At 40.5% G+C, this 25,529-nt stretch overlaps 2 protein-coding genes across 4 annotated transcripts in view; both read right to left on the bottom strand.

Moving 5' to 3' along the window:
* raver2 (ribonucleoprotein, PTB-binding 2) overlaps positions 1-10,139 on the bottom strand; it is a 94,878-nt gene extending 84,739 nt beyond the window's left edge. Inside the window, exon 1 of one of the 2 annotated variants that reach the window (XR_005640174.1) lies at positions 9,819-10,131. Coding sequence is in view for 1 of the 2 variants with exons in the window: in XM_039810256.1 (XP_039666190.1) it covers positions 9,819-10,100 (282 nt within the window). In the remaining variant the exon portion in view is untranslated. Of the gene's footprint in view, positions 1-9,818 lie in introns of both variants that reach the window. The other variant, XM_039810256.1, reaches the window with a different exon arrangement.
* Positions 10,140-20,942: 10,803 nt separating this feature from the next.
* Positions 20,943-25,529, bottom strand: part of cachd1 (cache domain containing 1) — a 98,478-nt gene continuing 93,891 nt past the window's right edge. For both annotated transcript variants that reach the window (XM_039811947.1, XM_039811948.1), the window contains exon 27: positions 20,943-23,446. In XM_039811947.1, the coding sequence (XP_039667881.1) occupies positions 23,202-23,446 (245 nt within the window). In that variant the 3' untranslated portion in view covers positions 20,943-23,201. The remainder of the gene's footprint in view (positions 23,447-25,529) is intronic.

Here is a 25,529-nt window from a genome sequence, read left to right as displayed (position 1 = left end):
ATCATACATCTCCTTTTCTTTCTCTCATGCACAGTCTCAGAGTTTTCACACCTTGTATGTTAGTTAAACACCCTCACTCTGCACTGTTAGAATTCCTCGTTTTAACATGTTTCTTTTGATTCCTCATGCCTTATCCTTAAACTCCTTTCTCCTCTCCCTTATTTGTATCCTCCTGCTTTCTCATGTGTTTGCTCTTTTTCATTGCTGGACTAAGCAATGGCTGTCTGGGTCATGTTACCTCTATTCAAATCTACTGTAGGGGGGGGACAGAACAAACACAGAGGACAACGAATAAGATTCATGACGCTCTCCCTATTTTGTTTTAATTACTTAACGGTAAACAGTGATATGAAGTTCTCTATCACCACAACAGTCACATGGTCCAATAGGTATGCACGGACTGCCAGACTCTTAATGTGGTTTTACACTACAAACACAGGCTCTCAGGTAATAACTTGAATTTTTTTGCACAGTATTCACCAGCCTGCAGTGCATCACTGTGTGCAAATCGGTTGAAATGCTATGCAAATAGCTACACATTTGCCATCCTGTTAACATCATTTCCACCCTGGGTAGATGGAACAATTGTTACTCCTTGTACAAGGATCTTCACTGAGATTTTCTGCAATTAACTTAGCATATACAACTACCATTGCAATACTACTTGCTTCCTTATTTGCTGATGTAATGTAAAATGATCCACCTTTCAGGTACAGTAAGTGGGGAAGGATACTAAGCCTGATTTATCCTGGCTGTGCTGTACCTAAACATGCACAGACTGATTTAAGAACAATAACAGAAAGATTGTCGATCGCTATACTAATCACCTTTTAGGTAGCATAAATTGGGGCAGAAGCACTGGTACTAGTATGCAGAAACCAATTATGCAATTAGTTTGGGCCTGAAATATTGCCCATATTTTAAGTATACAATATGCCAAACTATACAATATTTATCATGCAGTGAAATAAATGACAAAACGCTTTTCCAGTGGAGTTTGGCCTTAGCATCTCTGCCATTATTCATGTCTTTCTGAATAAATTATTTTGAAGCCTAGAGCTCAGTGTACCATTCGCTACCATCTTCATCAGTTACTGGAGTAGGAAAATCAAAATTTCATGAAAACAATGGGGGAAGTGTGGGTGGACAGTGGCACAAGCTATAAGTCATCATTATTATGTGTGATCCACTCAATCAAACAAAACACGTCTAAAATTAGACTTCCCTTTGTGCCTTTATTATGCATCTATAAAACAATATCATTAAAAATCACAAGGACACCCATTAGAGGAAGTGAAATTACCTATTAAAGCTACATTGTGTAAGCGGTGAAATTGTATATGACAACCAACTGAATATTACTTTCTAGCCCCTCCCATTCCGAGTGCGTTCTAACTCCTACGGTGGCCGTATTATTCCAATAAGTACAATTTCGTCTGTGAGTGTTCCTTCCAGTGTAATAATAGTTTTACGTTATTTTGGTACCATTTCATTGCTAATATCAGCTATCAGGTTCCCAAACATATGCAAGCTAATGTTAGTAAAGTATCAGTGCTATCGTTATTCTGTATATTGTACGAGATTAATAGTGTAAGGCAATGTTTACAGCGTAGGAGAGAAGCAACGGAGGTTTGTGTTTTTAATATACGTATTACTCTGAGCAGTATGAACAAGCATGTCAATGAAACCGAAATTAGCTCTTAGTATCTCCATCGTTTACACGCAGCTGTTCTAGCTGCGTGTAAATCTACAACTGCACTTGACGTGAGTTGCCAGGGAAATCACGACACATATTATTATGTTTATGTTACAAGGTAGACAATCCTTTTTCATCATTGACGCGAGGAAAAGTATCCTAGACGTTGTTCTAGCGTTATGCACAACCATGCTATAGTTAGCCAAGCAACTTTAGAAATTCGAATTTACACAAATAGGCAGAATTACCTTTTGAGAAGAAAGCAGGCAACTTCGGCGTCCCTTTTTAAAATCCTTGCTACTTATGAGCTCTTTCCATCTTGGAAAAGCCACCCCAATATTAACTTTGGTTTTGTTGCTTTGCCTGTCGCGTTGTCGTTTTAATTATCTTTTTAAATTCCTTGGCGACTCCGTTACATGTCCTAGAGAATAGGCTCCATCTTCAACAGGCTTTCAAATCTGCCGGCAGTGAGTCGCGAGTAATCTTCTCCCTGGCATTCGTCACAGTGCCACTGAGTGTAAAAGCGCGAAAGGCGGAGGTATGTCCCTCTTTGGCTAATGTATTTTAAAGATGGAGGCGAAACATAGCGGCCGTCATTCGAGCGACTCGAACGTATGTATTCTGAATGATTCTAAATGGCAGATTCTACATGTACGAGAATACTTTTGATTAGTTGGTGGAAGTAATTACAGATGAATGAGCACATATTTGTGAAAGAACAAAAGGTTTTTGCTAAGAATCAACTCAAAAAATTACACAATGGAGCTTTAAGGCTTAAGGTTTATTGTGGGTGGAAAGGTACTGTCTTTGTATTTCATGTGGGAAGTTGGAAGCTTTCCATGTCACTTCCATATTGTCAGAGATGACTGGCATTAGAAGAACAGCATCTTAGTGGTCGCTGCTTGGTCAAACCCCATCTGTTTCGCCATTTCACTTATTTCATAGAGAAGCTGATTTAAGTTAGGACAGAACCAGTGGTCTGTGGGAAGCAGGTGGCTTGCCCTGAGACAGGACCGATTCTGCTGTCACCCAGTGTGACCTCACCTCCCTCCCCCATCCACACCCACTTGTCTCTGGCCCTGAAGCCACAGGTCTCAGATTGGAGGTTATTTTCCCCGCTGAGCCGGCAGTCACTCTTCACATATCAACAGAGTCCTGAAGACATTGGGTCAAAACGTCATTTAAGAATATTTGTTATTTTGGTTTGCCTGCAGTACCTTAAGTGCCACATAATATAAATTTAAATGTGTGCAAGTGTTTACACAATGACAGTATTTGAAAGTATTTGAGGTTAATTTATGAGCAGTGTGTACACTTGTGCAACAGTGTTGAGATGTGGTCAATCCTACCCACCAGGTAAAAAGATAAAACAACCTAAAATTTATATTGTGCCTGGGTGTTGAACACTGCTGAAATATTTCTTTCTATTATCATCTTTTTTCGACATGTTACATCACTTTGTCCAGTGTGGCTTTGAATTAATGTCAGAAAACTACACTTTACTGCAACTGCAGAGGCATGTAGAGACTGGCAGAGAAGCTCTTAGACATAAAAGCTAAATGGCCTTGTGTAGTCATTTATACTGATAGGCACCAGTGAAAGCACAATGCACATTAACAGGGTGGATGTGAAGAGGTTAATGCCTTTTTCTGCACTTACATTACACACATTTTTGTTTCATTACTGACTTCACATTACGGGACTCAAACGAAACATTTGGTCGAGATTGTAGCTTGAAAATGGTATTGAATAAACACAGATTTGAAAAATAATGTAAGTATTACCTCTGTCATAGTTTTATTTAGGATATCTATAATCTAGAAAATGTATGGTTTGGAAGTGATATGCATTGTATTTTAAAAAACAATTGTCAACGTTAACTTGAAATATATGCAGCTAGATCTGACCAAAATATGTTCAAAAGATAATTTACCTTCTTATTTAGTAATTTAATACATTTGTAAGTAAACACACAAATACCGCATATCCACTGTATGGTACAGCTCTGCTCGACTCACTTTTTTGTTACCAGTACTTTTCTCTTTTCGTTTTCCACTGCAGATAATACCTTCTCAGTGTAGGCGGGATTCTCAGCTGACCGGCATAGCGGCGTTGCGTAATACTGCCGTGACATCATTTTTAAAGAAACAATGATGAATCCTTTCATCGGCAACGATGGCCTGCGCTTCATCAACTGTACGACGTAGTGTAGGGTACGTAGGGTAATAAGGTGTTTTGCCGGCTGCCATTTCTTAAAATCTGGATCAAGTGAATAAAAAAAATAAATGGTGTCATTTTACATACACTAAAGTGATTAATGATATAATAACTGCTAGAGTAACTGAGCGCATAAATCACGGCAGCACTGGATTAAGTACATAAATGTCCCAGTTCATTTGACTCAACATATGAAGCATAATGTCTTATTAATTTAACAAACTGTAATATAACATACTGTAGACTGATTTCTGCTCGATTTTTTTCAAACTAATAGAGGCATTTTGCATTTTGACAGGTAGATGATGAATAAAGGCATTCTGGTTAAAATGTCCTCTTTTCATATTCCATAAAGGCATACAATAGGGACATCTGTGTCTCCTTGTTTATATGACAGATCCCATTGTTCCCCGTGGGTAGAATAAAACTCCTGAAGGTGATTTATGAAAATAAAACTTTGACAAGTGGGAGGATGGATGGATAGGTTCATGCTGATAACTCCGACGCTGCCAAGAGCATCTCATAAGAGAAATTAAAATCCATCAGACTGAGCAATGAGCAGTATTTACACTCTAGTCATCACTTGCTGTAGTTACTGTATGGCTTTTGGTCCATGGGTAGCAAAACTTGGCATGGCTTTCTCTTGTTACTCTTGTCTGACCTCTCTCATAACTGAGGTGTTTGCCCCCACAGAGCTGCCACTGACTGGGTTTTCTGTTGTTGACTCTGTGATGGATGAGGTCAGGTATTTTCTATTTTACAGAACCTGCGCTTCTGACAATATCCAATTGTCAAAAGACGATTACAATGTGTGTCGTCTATGTAATCATGAAGTTTGGATCAGTGTAGAGATTCGTGTCCCCAATCTCCTCCCGTCCATAGGAATGTTAAAACATGCAAGTCAGACACACAAAGGATCCAGAGCTCTAGTAAACCGGGATCAGCAGGAAACCCTTCCACATACTCTATCTCACACTAACAGACAAGAATGACCTTCCTATCAAACATATGCAGTTACAATATTGTCTTTCGTAGCTCATTTAATCATCAAAATGATCTTGTATTGACTTTCAGTGGAATCATATTCATATCAGCTTTATTGATGATATAAACATACTGCGTTTAAGTAAAGTAATTATAGACTATCAAAAAATAACATAATTAGTTAAGTGTTATTTGCCGCACCGGGATATATACTGATACTGAAAACATGCCCTCATTAATATCCTGATATTGATTTTAACCATACCCACAATACTCCTGCTCCTACTCTCCACCATCACCAAGGATTTCAACTGGTTCGGCATTGGAGGTTTCAGCGCATCTCAAGTCAAGTTCATCATCTCACCTCAACAAATTCACCAACATGTATGAGCGATTGCTAAATTATGTCATTTTGTGCCAACAACTTATTGGTCTGTCCTGGTTGTACTAACAGCAGTCAGTCAAACAGGTGTATCTTAAATGGCTGCGGGATAATTGCGGCAAAAACATCTGCAAAACTTTGAGGCGACTAATGCAGTAAATGGCTAAATCACAACGTGTGTGCACACAGGCTTTTAAGTGATGAAGACTGCCCACTGTCAGGTGGGGCAGATTTCATGAACATCTGCTACTGACACACACACACACACACACACACACACACACAGCATGTGAAGCGAGAGGAGGAAGTGGGTGTTAAGAGAATAGCTCAGGCACACGCTGCTTTGTGACATTTACATGTATTTGGGTTTACCTGTGCATATGCAAACACAACTGTGCACACACACACTTTGTACAAATCCACATATTGCCGAAGTGAGAAATTGAATAATTCAAGAACTTAGCAGAAGTTGTTGGAAGCTCACACACACACACACACACACACACACACACACACACACACACACACACACACACACACACACACACACACACACACACACACACACACACACACACACACACACACACACACACACACACAATATGTTTTTACACTACATGCTTGGATAAAACATAATTTGTATTGTTTTTCCAATTCCAAGTGCACTGAAACAAACTCCATTCCTTCTAGAGCTACGTCCAACTTGGTCGTTCGCATGTGGGAAACCGTTGAGGAATAATGTCTCGGAATGTATTCCGATAGCCAATAAAAGATTTTATCAATTTTCCGGTTGGCAAAATACCTAGATTAACTAAGATCGGTCTCTAATCGCTTACCAAACCCTTTCTCTCTCTTTGTTAGAGAGAAATGTACAAAACATTCAGGTAGCAGTTTCTTATTTCTTGGTGCCGCTGAACGTCAATTTTCATCGGAGTCTGATAAAGCGCTTTAAGTGATGTCACTTGATTCGGCATCAGTTGGGGCTGAAGACTACAAGTTTGAAAATAAAAGAAATCTGGAGGTGTGGAGTTAAGTAGTGAGGTTACCAGACCTCTATAACTCGCTCCTCATCTCTGCTCGAAGCTAGCTGCTCATGTTTATATTAGCTGCTAGCCTGCTACTAGCATTACAACCAGCATTACAATCTCTGACCAAACAATCGGTGTTGCGGCTGTAAGCAGTCCAACAAAGTGCTATTGCGAGGGACTAAACACTGAGAGATGCATAAACACACTGTGACGCGCTCCAGATAGTATTGCAATGATGAATTCCTCCACACGTAAAATACAACTAGTACTGCAGTTACCAAATGTAAAGTTACTTTGTGAATCAGAAATAAGTGCGTTAGTGCGGTGGTCAACAGAAAGTGTTCGCGCCCAGGCTCACCCCCTCTCTGTCTAAGCCCAAAAAGACCAGGTGAAGCAAACAAATATAATATAATCACTTCCACTCAAGTGGCTCCTACAATCGACTTGACTTGCATTGTGTGCACCAAGTTTTGACAAGGAAGAAGAACGCATGATATGTTATGGACGATATCTCTGGTTCTGCTGCATCAATTAAGATACTTTTTTGTCCAACGTGGTCGCACAATGTTATAAAAGAAAAAGCTAAAACAAATCTTGTGTGGTTGACGTGTTATTTCTAAGATGGTGTTTGTACCAAAAATCGTTAGCGAGGGAAAATAAAAATCACTTTTGTTAACACCACTGTATGACTGTGTGAACTTTGTTTCCAAGACCAGTGGGGTGGCGAGTCCTCTCTAGAGAAATGATCTTACTGATCGTGTCTTGATTCAGTATAACCTCCCAGTTTAGCTTTCATGCACATAGTATAAATATTTGAATCTTATCAACTTAATAGCTCTGAATTGGGACCTCCAAAATTAGAACAGGTAGCTAATGAAAAATGTGATTCAAAAGGACTTAGACTCAATAGTGGATTTCTTTTCAGTAAAATGCTGCCGATTATTACTGCATTTTAGCAAAACCTATTGATTTGACAAAATGGTATAGGATAAGAGTCATTAATGGCTCCTATTTGGACCAAATGTCTCTCCCTTCTCATCCCTCAACCACCTCTTTCTATTCTCTTTCCTTTACCTTCTTCCTTCATCCCTTCCTTTCCTCTCCTCTCACCCAACTCTACGGTCTTCCAGCTCTACTTTCTCATTCCCTCCGTTGTTCCCATCCCCCCTCTTCTCTCGGAGATGAGGACCGTCAGCGGGGCCATATATTTAACACAGTGCACCATGGAGTCCACACACTCACACACACATATATCCAATCTACGATATAGTGCTTACTAATGGAGCAGCGCGTATGACGGGAATGGGAGATGGAGTCGGCTGGGCGTCGTCGAGTCCATCAGATAGGTTGCATAAGACAGTGACAAGGACTTTCCTTCGCCATAAATCTATAACCTTATGGAAGATGCTACTATGTCAACACCAGCATTATTAAAATATCACATTTTTGCTGATATAAGGACATTAGTTTAGGCTACAGGTCGTGTGATGGAAAATATATTTCAGCATCTCTACAGCCTTTCAAACAGAAATAAATACAGCAATTGGAGCCTTTTAAACACACCGGGTGTTGTTATGTTAACTATCCACAGCAATGTTTTATTCTGTTATTGATGGTTACGATATTTTGGAGTGGTGGTTTTGTGATGTCGTTTAAAAGGTTTTTGTTAAAGGTGCTGTAGGTAGGATTGGGAAGATCCAGGTCTTAGCCAAAAAAATTGAACATCAACAACTTCTCAGTCCCTCCACCCTTTCTGCTAAAGTCCACAAGGGAGAATGAATGTGTGTGCATGAGCAGTGATTGACACGCAGTTAGACACCCTCCCTGGCCATGATTGGTGCATCTGAACAGGGAGCTGTGGATTTTTGGGACTGTTTGAGAATGTTTGCATCCTTTAATCATTCATTTCTGACAAGCTGCCGGATCGCTCTGCATATAAAATACGTAGCCTGAGCTTTAACAGTTTCACTACCGGTCAGTAACTCATATCGCGTGATGTCAAAGAGTCTGACCTACTCCTTAAAATGGATAAATTCATGTGGCACGTTCAGCAGGGCGGGCTTCATGCAGCTCTGCTCGCCGACTGCTCTGCTCAGGCTCACTAAACATATCACACTCGCTCTGACACATGAATAATGTGGAAAATACAGAGAGAGAAAGAAAGAGAGAGAGAGAGAGATTCCACTTCTGATCTGAGTGACTTTTCCTCTCTCTCTCTCCACCTGATCCAAGTGACTTTTCCTCTCTCTCTCTCTCTCTCTCTCTCTCTCTCCTCTATTTCACATTTCTCACAAACACCATGCAGTCGCACTCTTTCACACTCCCTCACTTTCTCCTTGAACACACACACTAACACCCGGCAGAGTGCTGGTTCTCCTTGGCAGTGTGCCTCTTTCTAAGAATGTTTGGTACTACAACCCTGAAGGGATACACCATCAGCTCCTTCACTCTGCCTCATGAAGGCTTGCATGCTGACACAAGTGATGAATGACACTTAGAAGTAGGAGAAACCAAAAAAGGTCTTAGTTATAAACGGTGAAGTCACTCTGTGGTCTTTGACGAGAAACATGCTTGCGAAGTGCTTGTGCGTAAACTAAACATAAAAGATAAACAGACTGATCTGCTGTAAAGGAATCCAATTAAAGCAAACTGTGTAAACAAATTCAGAAATCTTGGATTTTATCGATCATGTCTTAAAAAACATAATCTGAGTTAGCTGAAGTAGTTGTAACTCTTGACAGTGGCAAAAGCGTATACATATAAATGCACTGCTCCATGCAGTGAAAATATCCAATTATATAGTGGCAGATGAAAATGTGAATGAACTATGCCAAACTGGTGTTCATAAGAAAACATGGATAAGTTAGTTACAACAATGGGTAGACCTGAATGATGAAGGTAAGGGATTTCATTCACAGTATGTCCTCTTGTTGCAAGAAAAGCAACAGAACTTGCAAGCCCCATACAGCTTTTGCAAGAACCCACTTAGAAACACAATCATTAACCAACATGCCACATTGTTTTGGAGTACACTGTGACATTATCAGAAAAAAGAAAATCAAAAATGTTGTAAATACAAGAGTAAATTTAGTAGCCACATTTTGCAATGGTTTGAACGGTTATGGCCAAACAACTAATTGAGCCTTAGTATTAGTTGGGGGATCCCTTTAATGAGACAGTGTGCATTGTTAGATGAAATTTAAATCTAACAGCCTGTTTGCCAGACCCCCCTGTACATTTGTAAACTATTACTACAATTCAAAACTAATGTTACTTATAAAGATATCATATTATATTAAAAATACTAGACGATCATGGGGTGAATTAAGGTCACTATGCATCGGACACCGGGTCTTTATTATCACCAAACAATAAAGTTAATTTTAAAAGTGCGACGGTCAGTGCAAACTAAACTAGTGACAACAGTTAGTCTCGATATACGCACAAACTCGAAACTATAGTTTACCACACTACTTTTGCTACAGTTTTTTTCCGAACTAACGTGTACCTGGTTAGTGGTGTCAGGCGGCAGGTTCTTAATGAGGATTTTCCTCCTGTTGCTCAGCTCTTGTCGAGTTTTGGCCAGCCTCCTCTCGATCTCCTCCGGCTCCAGGTCTGGCAGGTCGCGGAGGCTAATCTCCGAGTCGGAGGGCTGTGTTGTTGTTGCTGCCGCCGCCTCCTTATCCTCCGGTTGCCTGCTCTCGGGGCTGTCCATCTCCGGGGAAAGTGCGCTTTCCCCGGCTATAGAAGAGTGAACGCTCGGCGGCTGGATGGATGGGGCTGCCGCCATCTTGGGTAGCTGAGTGAAAAGTGTGAGGGAAGTGAGGAGAGAGAGAGAGAGAGAGAGAGAGAGAGAGAGAGAGAGAGAGAGAGAGAGAGAGGCAGGTGGGAGGTGTGTCTGCTAGTGAAAGAGCGAGAAATGTAAAAACATACCCGAATAAAATGCACAAAGCTATTTTAATTGTAGTTGTAATTTAAAAGTAAACTCCTTCATTCCAAGATGTATACATTATTTTTGTTATCAACTAGTAATTCATTAACTTAGCCTACCTATGTATTTGTAGGAAGTAGCCTACATTTGCCTATACAATCAGCTCTAAACTTGTGCAATCATGCTTTGGTTTGGTTTGCTGCTGGTTATTCCCTCTTACTGGGAGATATCCAGCTGCTTCAAGAAAACGGTGAAACTGCAAACAGCGGGATTTTATTCGATTATATAGCCTAAGTTATTTGTTTTGAAGTTAAACGATAGGATGCAGTAGCTAATAGGTTAAACTACTTGTTTAAATGGGAAGTTATCGACTCACACGGTTTCTTGCATGTCAGGCTGCACCTCGCGGACTCCTGGCGACCCCAACTGTCTGCTGAACGTATAGAAGCCAATTAAGATTCGTCAATATCACCAGCAGAGCATCTAATGTATTTTTAGTGCAGTCAGCTACACTGGAGGCTGCTTGATTTTTTTTGATTGGCATCAATGTTTTAACTCAAATCCTGTAATCTCCAGATTTTAGTAAATATATCACCATCCACATGTTGAGTCTGACAAGTGTTTTATGTTCTGAAAACTGTGCACATTAGGCCTACATTTTAGACAGCAGGGAACTTGTAAATATGCACATTTTATGTTCTGTAGCCCAATTAACACATGTATTCTTTTGGTCGAAGACAGAAGAGAGTGAGATGCATTAATTGGAGAATATATCTAAACCACCATTGCTTTCCTGTTCCCCATGTGCATAATGTGACCGTGAATGGCTGCGTGCCTTCCCTCCTTTCTACCCAAGTCATCCAATGATTGCCAAACTAGCAGCCAGCCTGCCCACCGTGGGTGGAAAGCTGCTCCAGGCAAACACAAAAGAAACAGAGCTCCCTGCCGAGTCCTCACAATGCCTATGTAGCAGGCTGCATGAGTCGCTGACACACACACACACACACACACACACACACACACACACACACAATCATAAGATGCATTCACACTCATATAGACCCACAAACATGTCAGCAATTGCACACATCAACCCACTAAAGGAAATATTGAGAGCGTGATTATGCCGAGGCCTGTAAGAGACGGTGAAATCAACCTCCATCATCCAACCTCCATGTTCTCTCTCTCTCTCTCTCGCCATCTGTGTGAAGCGTTTCTTGGCAGATTGAGTCCAGACAATCACAGTTGTCAGTGGGTGAAAATGATCTCACATTGCCAAGTGGCTGAACCAGTGTAACTGACACACATCGACTGTAAAAACGCTTCAATCAAGCTAACGCTCAGTCCACTCCGGAGCGGAAAGGCCAAAGAAAAGGGCATTTTATGTCATTTCAAACAGAAGGAATAGAGGATGAACAGCATTTTCATCCTGTGACAGACTCAACACGTCTTTATCAGATTCTACTCAGTATCATATGTGCTACAAATCCAAGTCACAAACGTACATCCTCCTGCAAATGATGGACATATTTGACCTCCAAAAGGCAACAATACCAGCTTTTATTTTATTATTTCAAGGAAAAAGAGGATTTTAGGATGTAAAGCTAATAGATGTTTAAACCACGAGTTGATTAATCAATTAGGTATACAACAGAAAATAAATCTTTAACTGTTTTGATAATCAGTTAATCATTTCAGTTATTTTTTTTGCAAAAAAATGCCAAATTTTCTCTGATGAGGACATCTTTGGGTTTTGTGCTATTGGTCGGACAACAAAGAAAATGTGAGGACGTCCTCTCAGGCTCTGGTAAATTACTATGGGCACCATTTTCTGATATTATATTGAAAAAAAAAGTATTATTTGATTAACCCAGAAAATTTGGGCTCAACTTGGTTCCTGGTACATCAGGCTGTTTTCTGTTGAGACTTTGTCATGTCCTCATAGACATGGCACTACATGTGCTACAAACTAATGTCCTCCTGCAAATCAAAAGGTGAGAAATGCTACTGACCAGCATTCATACCATAAATATGGAAGATATGTTTTATGATTTTTACACTTGAAAGGCATTCAGGAGAAGTCAGTTTTTGATCTACAGTAACTGCAGCTCATACAATAGTTGGCGCCTGTTGACAGATTGGGGGATATGAATCATTGAGCAGTGGCTCTCTGAAAAGACATTGCCTGTCACTTGCACAGGCTGATTTTGGAAACGCACGAATCACTCCACTAAGTGCTAAACAACGTTTCTCAGTCCCACTGGCACAAATGCATGCCATATTACACTTGAAGACACACTAACACACACATGCATTAACTAATGTCAGCGGCCCTGCACAGTTACACAAACTGTATCTTTCAAAGCGTTGTACCTATGTGCAAGTAAAACCCCACAAGAATAGGCTATGGTTCACAAACCAAGGGAAAAGGAGATGTTAGTCCCTCTCCATCTAAAAACACAAGAGCCCTGCTGGTGCTTCAGCGTGTCAGCCAGTGATTCACAGCCTTTTGGAGTGGGTGGGAGTAGAGAGGAAAAGAAGAAAGCGGGAAAACGTTTGCCGCTGCTCGCTGGGACTGAGAGTGTGAGTGTGTGGGTGGGCTGAGTGGCTGAACGGGCAAAGCAGGCACCTGGGATGAGCTCAGTAGGCGTGAGGATGGGAAGGGAGGGGAGGGGAGGGAGGGTTGAACCCTAAATGGCAAAGTAGTTGCGCGTAGGAGTTAATGGTGAGCACATACACGTGTATATCTGTATGATTGTGCAGTGTGATTATAGACATCTCACTTTGCAATCCTATCTAATATATAAAAATGGACTGTAGGCTCTTCCTACACTTATGAGCCGGTGCTGTGCTCCCATAAATGATCACAGATGCAGTCTGGTGGCGTGGCTTCTTTTCTCTTATAGCATAGATGTGACCTACTAAAAACAGCTGACCTGAACCCACAGGGACAATATGCAGAGGTCCCTGCCCAATTCATGTCCTAATTACAGTGGTCATAAGCATACCTCTTCACCAGTGTGTCAGGGAAGCTACTTTTATGTGGCCAGCAAGTGAATCTGTAATGAGAAAGTTGCATCTATTTTAACGTGAATAAACCCAGTTTTCAACGGAAGCATAACTCGTGTGTACTAATCTGTGCCTTGATCCCTCTAAAAGCCCAATTAGATTTTTTTAACAAGGAAGTAATACTGTAAAGTTGTAGCTTTGAGCAGAACATTTTGAAATCCCTCCTTGTTAGATTTCACTGTAAGATTCAAGTTGTATTGTTTTGTTTTGTTTTACACATTTTTCATATATTTTTAGCAAAACCCACATGAGGCGTTACAAAGCACTGTAAAAGAGATTTCACAGTGCTTTAAACTGCTCGCATGCAAGACTTAAGATGATCATACCACTAAGATGTTTTTTAGGATACTGGGACTCTGGACTGCACAAAATATGCTGCTAGTGTAAAACTGCTGTACCAGTTGGCAGAGCGAAGACTGACTGAAATGACCCGAGGGTGCTTGGACACCGAGCTCAGTGCTCTAATTCACAGTGTTTCCCTGGCAGGGTGCAGCAGACAGCTTGGGAGAAAGAGGGAGAGTAAAGGAGTTGACAGTGGAAAAGAGACAAATGTCAGGGAGGTATGAATGAATGCTGAAAAACTGATAAGGTTTATGGGACATGGCGTCAGGCAGTCTGACAGAGACATGGAGAAACAGCTCCTTCTCTCCTTCAGCTCTCAACAGTGCTGAACTACTTCCCTGCTGATGTAAAACAGAGAGCCCAGTGTGACCCTCTTTGTTTTCCCTTTTCACCTCAAGGTGAAACAACTGACCTTCTCTTAAAATAGACAGACGTACACCACCTATGCTTACCTAGGCAAGGCAAGGCAAGGCAAGTCAGCTTTATTTGTATAGCACATTTCAGCAACAGGGCAATTCAAAGTGCTTTACATAAGACATTAAAGAGCAGTTAAAAACGATTAAAAGATTAAAAACAGATACAATATGAGAATAAAATGTACAGTGCAGTATAAGAAAATAACAATTACTTAAAGAAAGGCAACATCAAAAAGAAAGGTCTTCAGCCTTGATTTAAAAGAACCGAGAGTTGCGGCGGACCTGCAGTTTTCTGGGAGTTTGTTCCAGATATGTGGAGCATAAAAACTGAACGCTGCTTCCCTCTGTTTAGTTCTGACTCCGGGGACAGCAAGCAGTCCTGTCCCAGATGACCTGAGAGGTCTGGGTGGTTCATAGTGTAGTACCAGATTAGAAATGTATTTTGGCCCAAAACCGTTTAGTGATTTATAAACCAGCAAAAGTATTTTGAAATCAACTCTTTGAGGCACAGGAAGCCAGTGTAGAGACTTCAGAACTGGAGTGATGTGATCCACTTTCTTGGTCTTAGTGAGGACTCGAGCAGCAGCGTTCTGAATCGGCTGTAGCTGTCTGATTGATTTTTTAGGGAGACCTGTAAAGACACCGTTACAGTAGTAAGTCTACTTTGATAGATATCTATCTATATCTATATCTATGTGGCTATCTGCCACATGGCGAGTAAATGTACCAAAATAGATCTGTTTTTCAGTCTTCATTTTGGTGAAGGTGCAGCTACTTTCTTCTGTTGCTCTGCTGTCTGCATGTCGGAGCTTCACGGGGGGCGGGCCGACAAACGCACACACACAAACACTGGCGTACACACCAGACGCCAGCTACCACGTCACTTCTGTTTACTGATAGCTATCGTTTACCTCAGGCTAATTAATTAGCTAGTAAGCAGCGATTTTTGGCAGCCAGCCTTCCAAAAGGTAGAACAATGAAATTAAATGTTAACCGATCATTAAGCATTGACCGACAAGCAGGAAACAGAGTCTCAGTTCACCTGTCCGGGAATCTCTGACACATTTTCCGCCCTCTGTGTCCGTGGACAGCTGTAGGCTTCTACCGGTTAATGTTCTGTGCGTTGTCGGACACATGCTACTTTCCTGAAACCACTTGCAAGACTGACAAGTCCACAGCAGCCCGTGGCGTTTATGTCCGAGCCTGTCTCCACCGCCTCCACCTGCAGGTTGTCATTCCAAACCACACAGTAACTGTGTGGTTTGGAATGATGGAATGACACGTTACATCCTACAGTCTGCTGCTGATTGTGTGTGTGTGTGTGTGTGTGCGTGTGTGTGTGTAAAAAGAGGCTGACCCACTCAACACCCACTGTAAGCCAAATCTACCATGTGTCTTTTAATATGTTAAGTTGATAATTGAATATAACTAAAAGAGGTCCACTGGGGACCAACTACAATCATTAGATCGGAGTCATTCAATCAAGTCAGTTTTGACGCTCACATTGAATCAAAGTGGTCACTGGGCTTAGGTGCTGCCCAAACGGCTTGGGTGCCGTGCCTAAGCTTTATAATGGTAGGGAAAACTCGGATTGCAACGCAGTGTCTGCGTTGTTCCTAAATCTTGGGAGTTGCACTGCTCAGCGGAGTACACAGACTGTACTTGTTAGTAAGATCAGATAATTGTTAGTTTTAATATACAATATGAGGAGACAAGGTGAAAGTGATGTCAAATCTAACTTTAAATAGTATTTTGAGATTATTATTTTTCCTTTTTAAAAGTAAAAAAACCCCACTAAAACATAAAACATAATTTACTCCCCCCCCCCCCAAAAAAAAAAAAAAAAAAAAGAAAAAAAAAGAAGAAAAAAAAGCAGCCTCTTGTTATATTGTTGTGAGCATGTTGTCTCTCCATCTGTGGTTGTTTCCTGGGTCCCCTGGCAGGAAACACTGTATGTACAGAAAGGCCTCATAAATAACTGATAGGGTCTTCCAGGCAGTATGTACAACTATTCACCCACAAATGGCATGACCTACAGCCAACAGCTTGAAACACATTGGAAAAAAAACACTCCTTCTCTTGTGGAGCTAAAAGCAGATTGTGACTGAAAGACCATTTTACTCTGAAATGTACCATTTCTTGAAGTAAGGTTCAAGAGTTAAAAAACGAACTAGGGGGGATTTCTCAAGGTTTACCAAGATAGCAAAAAAAGACGTTCAGATTTATAAAAGAAAACGTGTGAATATTTCCTTAATACAAAAGTTATAAAGCTTTGGTCTTTTTAACATAAAACATATTTTTTTCTTTTGTCAGAAAAACACAAACTTCTCTTGACCCAATATTAACTGAGATTTAATCATAGAGTGATAATTTACTAAATATTCTAAAATATTAATAGCCTACATAATGCATATTGTTGTGACTATATTGATTCCTGTAAGAAGTTATTTGTATATGTAAATTCATTTTTACCAATAAAGTACATTTCCAATAGGGTAGATACTGGCATACATGGATTTGAGTGTTGAAAATCCATCTCTCCAACTACTGGGTCCGACAAATATCCCAGTTCAACATTACATTAAAAATACACCCTTCCAAACAAGGCCAAAACGCCTCTGAAGAGCAGCATTTCTGGAGTGTAGGTGTCCTAAATATCCCTGTGTGAACCAGAGAGAATAATAAAGGCTGGGGGTGCATCACACAATATTACTCTGCTGTCAGTAAATGTGAGTTACTGGGATAGATATTGAAACAACACACACAAAATCCCCTGCAGATAATCTTCCTGGTTTACTGTTTGTTGTCCTGTTCCATGACCTCTTACAGTAGGAACAAACTGGCCCTACTGATAATAGAAAAACACAATTAGCAACATGACTGTGAATTCCCTTCACCATATACAGTACAGGCCAAAAGTTTGGACACACCTTCTCATTCAATGCCTTTTCTTTATTTTCATGACTATTTACATTGTAGATTCTCACTGAAGGCATCAAAACTATGAATGAAAACATATGGAATTATGTACTTAACAAAAAAGTATGAAATAACTGAAAACATGTCTTATATTTTAGATTCCTCAAAGTAGCCACCCTTTGCTTTTTTGATAGCGCTGCAAACCCTTGGTGTTCTCTCAATGAGCTTCATGAGGTAGTCACCTGAAATGGTTTTCACTTCACAGGTGTGCTTTGTCAGGGTTAATTGGTGGAAGTTTTCCCCTTATTAATCGGGTTGGGACCATCACTTGTGTTGTGCAGAAGTCAGGTTGATACACAGCCGACAGCCCTATTGGACAACTGTTAGAATTCATATTATGGCTAGAACCAATCAGCTAAGTAAAGAGAAACGAGTGGCCATCATTACTTTAACAAATGAAGGTCAGTCAGTCCGGAAAATTGCGAAAACTGTGAATGTGTCCCCAAGTGCAGTCACAAAAACCATCAAGCGCTACAACGAAACTGGCTCACATGAGGACTGCCCCAGGAAAGGAAGACCAAGAGTCACCTCTGCTGCCGAGGATAAGTTCATCCGAGTCACCAGCCTCAGAAATCGCAAGTTAACAGCAGCTCAGATTAGAGACCAGATGAATGCCACACAGAGTTCTAGCAGCAGACACATCTCTAGAACAACTGTTAAGAGGAGACTGGGCGAATCAGGCCTTCATGGTCAAATAGGTGCTAGGAAACCACTGCTAAGGAGAAACACAAGGAATGGACATTAGACCAGTGGAAATCTGTGCTTTGGTCTGATGAGTCCAAATTGGAGATCTTCGGTTCAAACCGTCGTGTCTTTGTGCGACGCAGAAAAGGTGAACGGATGGATTCTAAATGCCTGGTTCCCACCGTGAAGCATGGAGGAGGAGGTGTGATGGTGTGGGGGTGCTTTGCTGGTGACACTGTTGGGGATTTATTCAAAATTGAAGGCATACTGAACCAGCATGGCTACCACAGCATCCTGCAGCGACATGCCATCCCATCCGGTTTGCGTTTAGTTGGACCATCATTTATTTTTCAACAGGACAATGACCCCAAACACACCTCCAGGCTGTGTAAGGGCTATTTGACCAAGAAGGAGAGTGATTGGCCCAATCCCAAAGTCCGGACTCACAGACTTTGGCGCGCGTCCTCGCGAAATTCATAAGGGCTTAGGGCTGTCCCAATGTCGAATTTCAAAGGGCGTGAGGGTTTGAGTACACACTTACCGAGCCCTTCCTGTGAGTCTGCATCGATGCAGACTTCAACAAAGGTAATTACCCACAGTTCAAAGCATTATGATGTTTACCGTGGAGACCATAGGGAAATCCGGAAATTACAAAGGTAAACAACAGCACCCCTCACGGAGTGTGGAAAGCAACAAACTTAAAATTAAAATTCCCAAACCAGTGTCAGCAACATCTTTGTTATTAAACGTCGCCAAGGTAACATGTGATGTCGTGAAGTGCTGTCCCAATCCCATTTATACCTATCTGAGCCCATGTGGCCTCATACACTCACTCACTTAGCACCTGAGATCAATTAAGTGTGTGAGTCTTTAGTCCTTAGTCCTCAGGGCTCACTTTGGGATTGGGCCATTGAGTGCTGCGCCAGATGACCTGGCCTCCACAGTCACCGGACCTGAACCCAATCGAGATGGTTTGGGGTGAGCTGGACCGCAGACTGAAGGCAAAAGGGCCACCTGTGCTAAGCATCTCTGGGAACTCCTTCAAGACTGTTGGAAAACCATTTCAGGTGACTACCTCTTGAAGCTCATCAAGAGACTGCCAAGAGTGTGCAAAGCAGTAATCAGAGCAAAGGGTGGCTACTTTTAAGAAACTAGAATATAAGACGTTTTCAGTTATTTCATACTTTTTTTGTTAAATACATAATTCCAAGTGTTCATTCATAGTTGTGATGCCTTCAGTGAGAATCTACAATGTAAATGGTCATGAAAATAAAAGAAACGCTTTGAATGAGAAGGTGTGTCCAAACTTTTGGCCTGTACTGTATGTCTGTGTAATTCAGCATGTTGTGCTTGATAGAGGCTAGTGTATGTTTGACAAATGTGTTTTGGATATATTTTTTGGAGTTTTTTCAGAATTTCAAATCTCATTTTACCATTACAAAACTCATTCCCAACTACAACCAGCAGTTATTTTACCCAAAAAGCTGTGACAGAAACACCGTACGACTCAAACAGTAGACATAACGAGCTAGCAGAACTAAGTTAACTAGCCGATTATTGAACCCCATATTTCTATGATTTAACCCGAACATCTAGCTAGCTATCTAAGCTAATGCAAATTTGGAAGCGAAAGACAGATGAAAGAATACTTTTCTCATGAGTTAGTTGAGACAAAGACAGAGCTAGAGGAGTAAATGTTGAACTTACATTCATCAAGTGGCCAGAAGCACGGGGTCAGCCCTATGTTTCCACAGCCCAATGGTCCCACACAGCCCTATGTTGCCACATTTCTAAAATTTTGTTTTCACTGAAAATTAGGCCCTATGTTCCCACATTTCTAGGACATTTTCAAAATTAGGTCTTGTGTTCCTACACGATCGATACAGACTAACAAACTCTTGCTAATGCTTTGGCTCGTGACTGCTAGAAAAGATCTTTAATCTTTAAGGTGTGGTAAAAACCCTACCGCTTTTTCCCAAAGGGGCCGCAAGAATCAACACAAACTGAAAGTTCCTCGTAGCTCCTTTAAGTTTGAACCCCCAATGAGCAGTGCAGCAGTCGTTGCTCAGCTATATGCATCAGTGTAGCTTTTTCTTAACTGAGCAGGAATATAAATATATATATAAAAAGACAGACAATTTAAGTGTAAAATGGACTTTATCACATTCACATTGCATTAACTCTCAATTTGATAACTTTATATGATACATGGGGGGGGGGGGTGTACACGTTCCTTCAGTACATTAATTAATGCTTTTCAGAGTGTTTTGCGGCGCCGCACGCACACACACACACACACACACACACACACACACACACACACACACACACACACACACACACACACACACACACACACACACACACACACACACACACAGCTGGTAAATACTGTTATATCTCTTGAAAAAATGCTTTTGAAAACAAACTCAATTTGGAAAAAAACAATTTGCCCCAACATACACAAATATTAAAATATACGCCCTGAAATGCTACAAGACTGTGCCGATGTCTAATTGAACCAAAATGATGTACCATTTGAAGTGGTGAATATAGATTTTCTGTGACACATATTGACTGCAGGTAAATAAATGTTAATATGGTCAAACTTGCAACAGTAAATGGTCTGATGGTATAACTGTAATGAAAAACCTTTCTGTAATCAAATCCTTGAGTGTATTGAGAATATTTAACCCACTTCACATACAATGAGTTTAAGAACAGTAGTACTTTGACATGAAATATTACAAAGATAACACCACTTTGTTTTAATCTCACTGCTCTATCAGGTGTCAAAATATTTAGCACTTTTGCAGCAAACACATAAAAATAACTGTAAATGGCTTACAGTCTTAAGTAGCAACAGAACCACAGCGCGGCTTACAGCAGCCTACTGTAAACTGAATCCACTACAAGTGTATTTTTTTTGGTCATAAATCAGTGAAAAGATGTAGTACCGTTTTTTTTTGCAAATCTAAATTAGTTAATGGAGAGATAAGCTTTCTTTAACATTTTTGAAGACGTGATAAAACTTTAAAAACTAGAAGTCTCTGAAACATAAAACGTGTGTATTCATTTTTCCAAGTACTGACTGCCATCCAATATGGACCTAAAGAAAAATAAATCTAAAAGAACATCCAAGGCATCGAAAATATAGTGAGACACCATGAACAGACAATTCAAAATATCAAACCCGAATATGTGAGCATCATTTGAAGCATAAATCATGTTTTACTAACATAAAAAAATGGAGTGTACAGGACATTAATAGCTATTTGTGATTCTGTATTTACACTTCGTAATGAATCTCTCAATAACAATAGACATTTTTTGCACCCAGAAATAAATGGATGCTACACAGACACAAATTTTAACCAGCTGAACAATCAAACTCACAAAGCACAGATCGGGTCAAGTGACTTCATCAGAATAAAAATAAGTGGATTTCTCAATCATAATAATTTCACCTATAGTTCTCTGATACTATCTTGAAAAAAAAAATACAATAATGCATTCAATGAAAATGTTCCAGGTGGATCATCATTCTCTCTTCTCGCGCACACGCACACACACACACAAACCAGAGACATTTTGAGTGGTTAACCACAGAGGAGCCGACAGATGGGTGTAACCTCTGTACAACAACAGCAGCAGCATCTCTCCCGCTTTCACTCTTTGATGAGAAGGAGACTCCATCTTGGGCATCACTGGAAATTCAACTTGCTTTGCACAAAATCCAGCACACAACTTTAACATACACACAGTATCAGTCTGGCCTCGGTGGCAAAATAAGTTGGGATGTGGGGGTCTTTGTGAACCTCTCAGAACCTCTATAGGGATCCCCAACTATCCTGACACACCAAATCCCCAGCAATGACTAAAGCCAGGAATGTTTTGCTGGTGTTACTTTCACTGTTCTCTCCTTCATCCCCAGGAGGCTTACAAAGGCAAGCGAGCATAGAAGTTCTGCCTCCTGATACGGAGGACATGTCCAGAATGAGGATGTTCGGCACGGCAAGTCTTACCTCACAATAACACAAAGTCCTCAGTGATTCAGAACTTTGAATAGAGAAAGAAAAATGTGCTATGTCAAGGACCACTTCCTCCAAACTACTCTGAGACAGGATGGGATTTAAGGCTCATCATTTTAATTAGTTTTTTTTTTTTTTTTTTTTTTTACACACTGATATTTACCGAAAAATACCTGAATATCTTTTTCTTTTTCAAAGGAGCGGATCTGATTTTGATTTAAGGTCCCTGCTCATCCAAACAGGTTTCATGCTGCAAGAAGACTCTGTTCACCACGCTATATAGTAAATGGGATCCTCTGGGGTAGAGGATAGCTCAGAATTTATAAAAGAAATTGAAGAAAGAAATGGAAATGAAATCCAAATGAGCTTGTGATTATGCACCACAGGCAAATATGTCGGATATTCTTTAAATTCCAAATAAACAACCAGAAAATAATGAGGGTGGGTCAGTACGTAGCACTTATCCCAACTACTTTCTTGTTTGTGTTAGCTGCAGCTGCTTACTCATCTGTTCTGAAGATTTACCGCTTTAATAAATAGTAGAAAAATAATCTTCCCCTCTTAAAAGGGTTTCTTCCTGTATTTATGGGAATTACGGATTTATTTTCGTACTTTGAAGTTCACAGACACTTGTGAAAAATGTCCAAATATCTTTAGAAGAAACCCCGGTGTGGAGAGTCTATCTGCAGAACAGAGAGTACAGCTGCAATATAATTCATGATAGAATCCCACATTAGGTACCGGCCTATGTAAAAATACAGTATTCTTACTCTTCATCGGAGACATTTTCACAAATGTAAAGAGAGCTTTGTTCCCCTCCTGTCCATCACCACAAGTGGACTTAGTGGGGAGGCTGGGATGGAGCCGGGGGGTCCAATCAGCATCTAGATTTCTATGTTAATTTGATTATCCTCTGGTCCCATAAAGTGTTTTCCACATGGAAATAAAGACCCATATCCTCTCTCAAGGATTTTAGGTTCCAGATGTGTCTTCTCCTCAATGAATAGGCTCAAACAGCATTTGTGTGTGCTCTTACAGAGTCCTGAATGCCAAATTCCTTCAAAAAAAAAAAAAAACATTCCATTTGGTTATTATTACTGGCCCAGGTCTGGTAATTTTCAGTGTGTGTAAAACTGTGTACACTTGCCAGATTTTGGACTGGGTTATAAAAAAAAAAATATATATATAAAGGGTTGAGATGGAGATGTTGGCACAATGAGACCATATTAAGCTAAACATTCATTCATGGCAGAGATCCCAGCGGCCCAGTGACACTGTGAGTCCAGCTTCTCTCTCCCTATGTCCATCCTGACAGTACCTACTGTGTGCTGTCTAATCAAGCACAAATGTTTTTAAAAATAGTCTTTAATAATAATAAAAAAAAAGTTCTATCCAAGTTCCATCCCTGGCAGGGGGGGGGGCAAATGCCGCGCTGAAGATCAGCACTCTGCGTCCACACTGTGCACGGTGACCGCGGCCTGCAGGTGGTGCGTGTGCAGCGGGTGGTGGTGTGTATGCGTGTGCCGGTAGGGGTGAAACTTGTGGCTGAGCAACGCTGCCGTCTGAGGAGGCGTGTCCAGGTCCAGGTCATCGTCGTGGTTACCGACGTCGACACCAGCTGAGAGCGGGTCGTTGTTCCCAGGTGGATTCTCGCTGTCCTCCTGCGGACTCATGGTGCTGTAGCCTGGAGACAACATACATACAAAGGTTGGTGTAGCTGGACTTGTTATCCCTCTTATAACTCTTTCCCCAAAACATGTCCTAGAACCTTTTCACACTTAACCTTCACCCAAAAAGCTAAACTGGAACAAAATAAAATATTCTTAATTTTTATATTTTCCTCACAGGTTTTTACTAGTAAAAAAATAAATAAATAAATCTAGTTTACTAGTTAAAATCCAAGTGCTACACATTATACTCTAGGATGCCTTATTCAGCCATTAGATGAGGGGTTACAGCAAATGCATTATAAAGCAGTAACAAAACAGTTACTGTACATGTGCATCAGAATAGCTGCAAAACAATGAAAACCACTCCGCAAATGACGCCCTCCAGTCGTAGATATTCAACACAGAAACATTCATGTGAACACACGGTAACACACACTGTTTCTGAAAGGAGTACAAGCTCTTGATGGCACACTGACAACTAAATATCCCCACAGGGCATTTTTTTCTCCTTGTGTTCAGCTTTCTCAAACAATCTGAAAAAAAGAGGCATACATATTTATGATCTCTTTCCTACACATATTGCACATACGTCTAGCCCGAGGAGATAGAAACATAAGCCAACATGGCATTTAGTATACATTGGTAAGTGGAGCAGTGGGAGGGCGCTACTGCTGTCCGAGAAAAAAAGGGGATTACTGGGTCAGAGAATAAGTAAACAGATCATACATAAAGAGGACAATATTTTATTATATTACAGTCCAAGATTGTGACGACTGAGGTTACTTATCATGTACTCTTCCAGCAGCTTATTTTCATGAAAACCTTGTAGGCTCTGTGTTTATTCAGATGTTTCTTCCCTTTAACACAAATTGTTCATAACCCCTCTACATTCAAAAGCAAACCTAAAACTTTCTTCCACAAGCTTATGGTTAATTACTGTGAGTGTGTGTGTGTGTGCACATGAATGGTCACAATTGTTTCTTGGACAGTTGGTTACAGGTGTGGCAGGGCAGGGGTTTTTCATTTGATTGTGTGGATGTTTTTTTTTTTTTTACTGCTGTCTGGTTGGGTGTATGCTTCATTGATTCAGTTTCTGCATTTTACTCACTTTTATCTTATATTTACGTTGTTAATGCTACCTATGTTCTCAGGTTTATGCTTATATTTTGTCTTTCAATGTAAAGCCCTTTGAGTTTACGTGTAATGAAATGTGCTATACAAATAAAATTGCTATCTGCTAAATGGGTTTTATCACCTTCGGGACTATGAAATCCATCTGAAAGACATGGTCTGACTATAAAAAATATTTGGTAGTTGATCTGGAAATAAACCCATTTTCCTTAATTCCTTTAGTGCAGTCTTTTTCAGGTTCTGAAGTGACACCAGCAACATGCTGCACCACGGGAACATCAATCTGTTATTGCAGTCGAGCAAATAAACCCTGTAAGCCTGCGCGCCTCAACGATTATATTTATAGAAAAATCACTGCAATTTTGGATGATGAAACATTAAACCTCCAGAGATACTGAACCAAGTGGTGCGTGTGCGTATGTGTGTGTGTGTGTGTGTGTGTGTGTGGCTGTGTGTGTGTGTGTGCGCGAGTGCCAGTGTGGGTTCATATGTCTGAGGCATGGAGGGAGAAGGTCGTGGGTTGAATTATCGTGTCAAATTTATCTCCCAACAACCTTTTCCTCCAAACACCTAACAGTTAAACATCTAAACCATCGGGTAAACCTATCTGATCTCTCAACATTCTTCTCAGGGCTTAAGGACTTCATAGTAGGATAAGATAAGATATGATACGATCAACTTTATTGATCCCACACCAGGGAAATTCACTTGTTATACTGTAGCAGCTCAAGAGTCAAAATGCAAAGCAAAATATGTGTGATTAAGTATAAAATTTAAATTAAACAATATTATCATTCTTGATAGTCATATTATACAATATTATCAAGCAGGCTATCCCCAAGCAAATGCTTAATAAGTACAGAACCAAGCCAAACTATTCAGAAAAGAGACTGCAGCCATGCTAGCGGCTTTTTAAGGCTGTAATTTTGCACAGCGATGCCTTGAGATAAATGCTAACGCCAGCAT

The sequence above is a fragment of the Perca fluviatilis genome, chromosome 9 (genome assembly GCF_010015445.1).
Source record: "Perca fluviatilis chromosome 9, GENO_Pfluv_1.0, whole genome shotgun sequence".
In the NCBI taxonomy this organism is placed as follows: Eukaryota; Metazoa; Chordata; class Actinopteri; order Perciformes; family Percidae; genus Perca; species Perca fluviatilis.
This window is presented reverse-complemented; position numbering and strand designations above follow the sequence as displayed.